General features: G+C 49.6%; 1 protein-coding gene across 1 annotated transcript in view; it reads left to right on the plus strand.

Annotated features, from left to right (window-relative positions):
* plekha7b (pleckstrin homology domain containing, family A member 7b) overlaps positions 1–6655 on the plus strand; it is a 106953-nt gene extending 100298 nt beyond the window's left edge. The window contains 5 exon segments of the mRNA XM_080529855.1: positions 1–252; positions 2890–3099; positions 3562–3695; positions 4153–4298; positions 6403–6655. The exon segment at positions 1–252 is cut by the window's left edge and continues 24 nt beyond it. Coding sequence (XP_080385981.1) covers positions 1–252; positions 2890–3099; positions 3562–3695; positions 4153–4298; positions 6403–6578 — 918 coding nt within the window. The 3' untranslated portion in view covers positions 6579–6655.
* The last annotated feature ends 1591 nt before the right edge of the window (positions 6656–8246 follow it).

Genomic DNA, 8246 nt, shown 5'->3' on the forward strand with positions numbered 1-8246 from the left:
CGCCTGTACTCCGGGGAGCCCCTGCAGCAGCAGCTGAGGGGGAGGATGAGCGCCGAGGAGCAGCTGGAGAGGATGAAGAGGCACCAGAAGGCCCTGGTCCGCCAGCGCAAGAGGACCCTGAGCCAGGGCGAGCGTCAGGCCTCCTCTTCATCGTACCGATCCGCCGCCGCCCCCGCGCCCTTCTCCTCCTCCTCCTCCTCCTCCGGTGGCTCCACCTCCACGCCGCGCCCCCTCTCTGCAGACCTGGGCTCAGTACGTTGGCGATGAGACGCACCGCGTCGTCACTGCATGACGCCAAGCGAACGGTGCATGCGGGTCTTAAACTGTGCATGCGGATCCTAAACCATGCATGCGGATCCTAAACCATGCATGCGGTCACTAATACTGTACATCTGCTTTATGAGTTGTTGTTGTAGTACAAGTTGTGTGGTTTCTAGGGCCTTCGATCTTGGCGAGCCGGCGCTACAGGTAAGTGGGTCGCTACGGGGTACCTGGAGAGAGACAGCTGTGGTGGCGTGACAGACAGAGGTGGTAGACGTGGTGGTTTTTGGCGGTGTGTGTGAAACCGCAGGTGGAATTACACCTGTTCCTGTTTCTTGCCTTGTGAAAGACACTGAATATGCCTAGCTGAAAGGACAGACTATGTGGGGTTCAGCCCTCTTGATTACAGATGTCCTTCTTACCCCTTATCGTTTGTAATGCTACTTTGCGAAACGATTGCGAAACGATATTTAAAACGTGTGTTGTAAAGAAATCCACGGCACCAGTGTTTTGTGACCTCACAATCACACCTCTAATCCGTAACGTGTGAAACGGGCCCATCTTTCTTCGTGCCTCGCTTTCTTGTTGTGAGATATCTCCTCCGAGATGAATTATTAGTCGTGCCGTGATTCTGCTTGAGTAAATCAGAGCTTTCTGCTGCTTTGATGGTGATTCATTTGTTACTCTGAACCATCCCCCCTTACTGAGGTGTAAACGCCAATAACCATCCAATATTGTTTACAGCATGACCCTATTTACCCTCTCCCTCTTCACCTCTTCCCCTTATTCTCTCTCCCTCTTCTCTCTCTCTCTCCACTCCCCGCTCTCCTCTTCTCTCTCGCTCTCTCCACTCCCCTCTCACCATTCCCCATTCTCTTCTCTCTCTCTCTCCACTCCCCTCTCACCATTCCCCATTCTCCTCTTCTCTCTCCAACCCTCATATCCCTCCTCTCGCCCCCCCCCCACTCTGTGTACTCTGTGTACTTTCAGCATTTCTGTAACGTTAGCTCAAATGCTAGTTAAGTAGGGCCCTACTCTAAGTGTAGCAGCTAACGCTCATCTGCCGCGCTGTGTCCTGCTCTGACCTAACTAACGTCATGACGACCTCTCATGCTACACGGCAGTGTCTCTGTGTCTCTGTGTCCCCTCTACCTCTACGGTCTTCCCTAGCGCTTCGCTAGGGTACTAATGCCATCCATCTCCTCCTCCCAGACCGTAGATCTCTCTAACCAAGGTGTCGTTGTGCTGCTCAGACAAAAAACATGACATGCAAATCCCGCAATTACACTAAAACATTATTTATTTCAACTGACTGTCTAAAATATCATACTCTCTAATAATCATGACGAGTGTGTGGACATGTACAGTACTACCAAATTAATGTTCAAACGTCAAAAGTTTCAAACAAAACAAATGTTTAAAAATGTATGTTCAAAAACAATGATTTTTGACGGATTATCTTCGTGATCTGCTGACTCATCGTTCGTGAGCATAGATTGGCTAATCTTTTGAATACAATAAAACTATTTATTCTCTGATTTCTTTTTGCTAGAAATGATCATTCAAGCGTAGGATATGTCATTCAGTTGTAGCTGATAAACCGTTGTACATGCTGACAAGGAGTTACCACAGATGTGTCCTTTGTGGTGTTTGTGGTGACCTGTAAGGCCTTATCACCACTTTCAACTCCTTGAGAGTTTAAGCGGTGTATATAACATGACATGTATCCATGTGCCAATAACGATACGAACCACTTAGTCAGATCAGAACTGAAGCGATTTAAAGACACTACTACTGTATGCTAGCTCCTTATCTGTTTGTCTGCTAGCAGAGTGTCAGCTACGAGGCCCCCCTGCTCTCTCTCACATCTTCACTGTTGAGGTTTGAAAAGAAGGAAATAAACAAACACTTTGCTAATAAATACATGCTTGCCATGTTGTTTTTTCTCTATTCCATCTGTCTTATAAATACTGTATATTATACATATAGATATATGTGTGTGTTATTCCTGCAGTGGGCATTCAGTATTTTTGTCCAGTCAGCACAATGACGTCTGGGACCAAGCATGCATGTAGATGGATCCCTCTCCTCCCTTCCTCCTCCCATCCTCTCCCCCACCCCTGAGCTCGCGGAGTGACCATGCATGTTGTGGTATGAGAACACGGGACCTCTCACACTGTACCTGCACCGAAAACACAGTTTCTGTGCTACCATGACAACTGGGAATAGTGGAGCCGTGCACACTGGTGTCAACGTGTGGAAAGTAGGAGAAGACCGCGTGTGGAAGTAGTGTTGCTGACTTTACCCTTCTGTAGAGCAGGAGTTGTGACTCTGTTCAGACGGTAACTGTGTGTGTGTGCTTGTGTGTGCGTCTGTGCGTGCGTGTGTCTGCATGTGTGCCCGTGTGTGTGCGTGTGTCTGCGTGCGTGCTTGTGTGTGTTTGAGTGTGTATGTGTGCAAGTGTGCGCATGCGTGCTTGTGTGTGAGTCCGGCATGTCCTCGAAAGGTAACTGTTGTTGCGTGCTTGTGTGTGTGTGTGTGTGTCTTTGGGAAGGTAACTGTCATGTGTGTGTGTGTCTCCAGTGGAAGGTAACTGTCGTCTGTGTGTGTGTGTGTGTGTGTCTCCAGTGGAAGCGAGAGCAGGAGTTTGACCTGCAGCTGCTGGAGCGGGCGGTGCAGGGGGAGGAGTCTCGGGGGGTGGTCCAGGGGGCCGAGGGGCCGGCCGAGCACCGGGAGAGACCCCGCTCCCACTCAGACGAGTGGCTGACCCTCCGCTCCACGCCCACGCGGGAGGCAGACCTGGAGCCCCTAGACTACGACCTGGACCTCAGCCGAGAGGTACATACCACCACCACCACACCCCCCATCCCCCCATCCCGAACTCACTACAGAGGCTGCGTTCGTAAATTCGCTCTGGAAATCTGATCAGCACTCATGGAATGCCTCTTGTCCAATCGAATGACTTGGTCCCTTTATGACGTTAAACCCAGTGTGCGCTCCGGCGCTCTGAGTGAATTTATGAACGCACGCAGAGTTTCACATTAAGGTTAATTACGCTATGTACAGCCTGACACATAACATGTCTCCTCCATCACTACAGTCTAAAGCTTCACCTTAACACCTTCTCAGCCAGCACTAAAGTGTTGATACAATGTGTGACATTATATTTTAACAATGTACTGTAACATGGAGATATTCTGACAGCTTCTGTGGTATGTCTGGTTATAGATGTGACTTACTGTATGGTGAAACTTATCTGTGTGTGTGTGTGTGTGTGTGTGTGTGTGTGTGTGTGTGCAGCTGTCCAAACCTCAGAAGGTGTGTATCCCAGAGCGCTACGTGGACTCGGAGCCCGAGGAGCCCCTCAGCCCACAGGAAGTAGAGGCCCGGTATCGGAACATGGAGCGCATCAAGAGCATCCTGGCCAAGTCCAGGTGAGCTAGCTAGTAGCTACTCTGGGTTCAATAGTCCAGGTGAACTAGCTACTCTGTGTGAACTAGCTACTCTGTGTGAACTAGCTACTCTGGGTGAACTAGCTACTCTGGGTGAACTAGCTACTCTGTGTGAACTAGCTACTCTGTGTGAACTAGCTACTCTGGGTGAACTAGCTACTCTGGGTGAACTAGCTACTCTGGGTGAACTAGCTACTCTGGGTGAACTAGCTACTCCAGGTGAACTAGCTACAGAGGTCATAACAGATGGTGTATAGTGTGTAAATGTGTATCTTTGTAACTGTGTGTCTGTGCGTGTGTGTGTCTGTGTGTCTGTATCTGTGTGCGTGTGTGTGTGTATGTGTGTGTCTCTCTGTGTGTGTGTGTGTGTGTGTGTGTGTGTGTGTGTGTGTGTCTCTGTGTGTTTGTGTGTGTGTGTGTGCACCCTCCTGTGTGTCAGTGTTCAGAACATAGCTCCCCCGGTGGCCAAGCTGGATCATGCGGGCCTGGGGGAGCTGGACTCGGCCCTGCAGCAGCAGGAGAGGATCATCACCATGTCCTACGCCCTGGCCTCCGAGGCCTCGCTCAAGAGCAAACAGGTGGCAGGTAATCCATACACACACACACACACACACACACACACACACACACACACATACAGTACCAGTCAAAATTCTGGACACACTTCACACTTTCCCAAAGTGTAGTACTGTACTCTCTCTCTCTCTTTCTCTCTCTCTCTCTCTCTCTCTCTCTCTCTCTCTCTCTCTCTCTCTCTCTCTCTCTCTCTCTCTCTCTTTCTCTCTCTCTCGCTCTCTTTCTCTCTCTCTCTCTCTTTCTCTCTTTCTCTCTCTCTCTCTCTCGCTCTCTCTCTCTCTCTCTCTCGCTTTCTCTTCCTCTCTGCAGCAGGTTGAGTGATATTGACACACACACACACACACACATACAACTGTATGCCAGGGGCCAGGGAAAACACATCACTACAGAGAATGAAAGAAAAGCGATTGGTCATCCACTTTTCTGAAGTTCGATTGATCTGGTCTTTCACTTTCTGAAGCCTCTCGCCAACACAACTCTTTAAAAATCTCCCCTGAACTGTATTGAACCTGCTATCAGAACCCGCTGTCAATCAGTCCACATAACCGTGTAAAACTTCTGATGGAGTACTTAGACATTGCTTTGAGGTTCATACACTAGATTTTTTTGAAGACACTGATGGCGTTCCTCTCTGTAGATGTTCACCATCGCCCGGGCCTCACGCTCTCTCCAACAAATCATTATCTTAAAAGTATATGTCTGACTGAATATCGGTCAAAATCCTCCCTTCGCACATCACATTGACATCCTCCGGATACCTGCCGAGGGGATACAGGAGAGGGAAGCTCTCAGACTTCAAGAGTTTGCTAGACGTGGCGATGACGGAGGAGAAGAAAGAGAGGGAAGAAGAAGAAGAAAAAGGTGCAGAGATAGCCGCCGTGGCGATCAGGGCGGGCGTTCGTCTCCCTAACAACTGAACTGTTACGCCTTGTTAGCGGGGGATCTGATGAGCAAAGACGGGGCTAATTGTGATCCGTGTCAAAGCTTTCAGTCGAGGGGGGGAGGAATCTCTTGATGAGGCTGTTTTGTGGTGTTGATCAATGACCCAGTTTAACTCTGCTTAACTAGGCTCTCTCTCTCTCTTTCTCTCTCTCTCTCTCTCTCTCTCTCTCTCTCTCTCTCTCTCTCTCTCCTCCTGCACCGCGTGTGTGCTGCTGCTCTTTGAACACGCTTTCTGAACCCCTCATAAAAGAGAGTCAGTTTACTTTTCATCTCGACTGCAGTCAGACAGGCAGGTTCACTCTTCTAGCCTCAGCAGCAGCTCTTCAGAGGGACTAGCTCTGAGTACCCTCTCTCTCTCTCTCTCTTTCTTTCTCTCTTTCTCTCTCCCCCTCTCTATCGCTCTGTCTCTCTTCTCTTGTCACACAGGCTTACACTCATTCCGTCAGAATGTGACGGGGATGCTTAATATGCACTCTAGGGCTAGAGTCAACAATTATATGAATATTTCCGTATGCGTAGAGAAAATGTCAGGGAATGTCACGTAGGACATACAGAGCAAATCAATCAAAAGAAAACGTCTCTCCCTTTTATGTAAAAGTAAGGTATGTCTACTTTAAAAGTCGACTTTTTATTGCAGAGGATTACATTATGTTTTTATAACGACGACATTAAAGAACTCTTGACACCTGATGGTGCCGTGTTTGTGTGCACAGGATCACTGGTTGTTGGTGAACTACAGTATGCACTAGAGGTAAACAAAGCAAGTCTAAGTTGGAGATGTGTCGTGTTGTTGAAGATGGGGGGAAGTGGCTCTGCCCACCTGACTTAGGTCCAGCCCCAGCCCCAACCTCAACCCCAACCTCAACCCCAGCCTAGCCCCAGCCCCAGCCCCAGCCCCAGCCTAGCCCCAGCCCCAGCCCCAGCCCCAGCCCCAGCCCCAGCCCCATCCCCAGCCCCAGCCCCAGCCCCAGCCCCAGCCCCAGCCCCAGCCCCAGCCCCAGCCCCATCCCCATCCCCAGCCCCAGCCCCATCCCCATCCCCAATTTTAACCCCTCAGCCTTGGCGAGGATGGGTCAGAATGCTCTCCCTAAGTAGCTGTGTAGTCAAACACCTCCTGTGACTAATGTTGTTTTCTCCCTCTTCCTCTTCCTCTTCTTCTTCTCCTCTGTAGTGCCACTTCCGGCTAACATCCCCACCATCCCTCCTCCTCCACCTCCTCCTCCTCCTCCGCTTCCTCCTGCTCCTCCTCCTCCTCCTCCACCTCCACCTCCTCTTCCTCTTCCTCCTGTCTCTCAGGCACCTCCCCCTCCTCCTCTAAGCAACGGATTTCACTACACGTTTGTCTAATCAGAGCAAACAAAGTAAGGACTAACCGCATGTTTTTAAGGCACTAATGTACTTTTTTCTGGGCGTTGCTAATCCTTCCACACGTTACGCTTCTCTGTGCTTTCACGCGCCACACTGCATGTCTGCTGCTTTGTTGTGGTTCCAAAGGAGGCACTCACCTCACATAGGGGAGGGGGGAGGGGGAGGGGGGGGTAGAGGGGTGCAGGACCCCCTCTACTCTCATTATCATCATCTTATCATCATCTTATCATCATCATCTTAAACACCAGCAGGCAACCTGCTCATCCCACTGTTCTAATTGTCTTCAAATTGTGTTTGTCTTTTTTTTTCTTTTAACTTTAACTTTGCCAACATGTGTATTGGGGGCGGGGGGGGGCGGGGCAGGAGGCTGTGGTGTTGGGGGAGAAACAAAGGCTAATACTTGTGCATTGTTTGTAATGGACCTATCGCTAAGCCACGCCCCCTTTGAAAACTCGGACAAACAAACAACACTTCACTGACAGTGACTGACTGACCGACCGTGACTGAATGACATTCAATTACTTACAATGGTGGGAGTTGTCAAATTTCTGATTTCTGATTTACCACAGTAAGTAATAGACATGTTTTTTAAAGATGGCAAGAATATTTCATCAAGAAGGTTTTCACCATCAGATATTAGCGAGTTGTTTGTCCGAGTTTTCTGCCTGTCGTGACTTTTGCTGTGATATGATTGGACAATTTCTATTTCGGGGCGTGGCTTAGCGATAGGTCCATTAACAAAAGAGGAAGACACCAGACACTTTGATAGTGCATCAGTCTTCACAGCTGCATTCCACAACACCAGCTAGCCCTCCATCTGTATAGCCTGGGAACACAATTCACTAACACACAGAGAGGAGACTTAACTCAACACTGCTGTTTCAGTTTGGAATCTGATGTAATAACCACCAGTACACCAAGCCAGACCATTATTTTGCTTGTGCTTTGTATGTCCGGCTAGTTTTGGGCCCTGTTTAATCTCTGGTTCCCCATCTAGCTCACTCATGCACCACCACGTTGAGTATTAGGTGTCCCTGACCCCAGCCCCCTCCCTTGTATGGTAATGGTAAATGGACTGCACTTATATAGCGTCTTATTCCAAAGCGCTTTACAACGGCCTCTCATTCACCCATTCACACAAACATTCTCACACCAATGGTGGCAAGCTACCATGCAAGGCACCGGCCTGCTCATTGGGAGCAATTTGGGGCTCAGTGTCTTGCCCGAGGACACCTGGCCAGCCGGGGATCGAACGGCCAATCTGCTGACCTTACGATCATTAGACGCCGGCTCTACCTCCTGCGCCACAGCCGCCCCATTGTCACAGCCTCGTCCATTGTGCTATCCTAATTTCCTGTCGGTTGAGTGTTCCAGTCAATGCGTCTCTGCATGCCTGTCTTTGTGACTGTTCAGTGTCATTTCCTCCCTGTCGGTGATAAACCCTCGGCTCCCCACCACGTCCTCTCTCCTCCTCGTCCATCTTCTCGTCCGTGTGCGTGTGTGTGCAGCTTATGACGTTATGACACGTGTGATCTATGAGATGATTCATAGCGGGCTGGAGATGATTCGGTGTGGTCAGAGATGATTCAGTGTGCACAGCCGTTAAAACATCCAGTCTACTCGTACACGCAGTATTCTATATCTGAC

This window comes from Nansenia antarctica, assembly GCF_963989245.1.
Source record: "Nansenia antarctica genome assembly, chromosome: 4".
Taxonomy (NCBI): Eukaryota; Metazoa; Chordata; class Actinopteri; order Argentiniformes; family Microstomatidae; genus Nansenia; species Nansenia antarctica.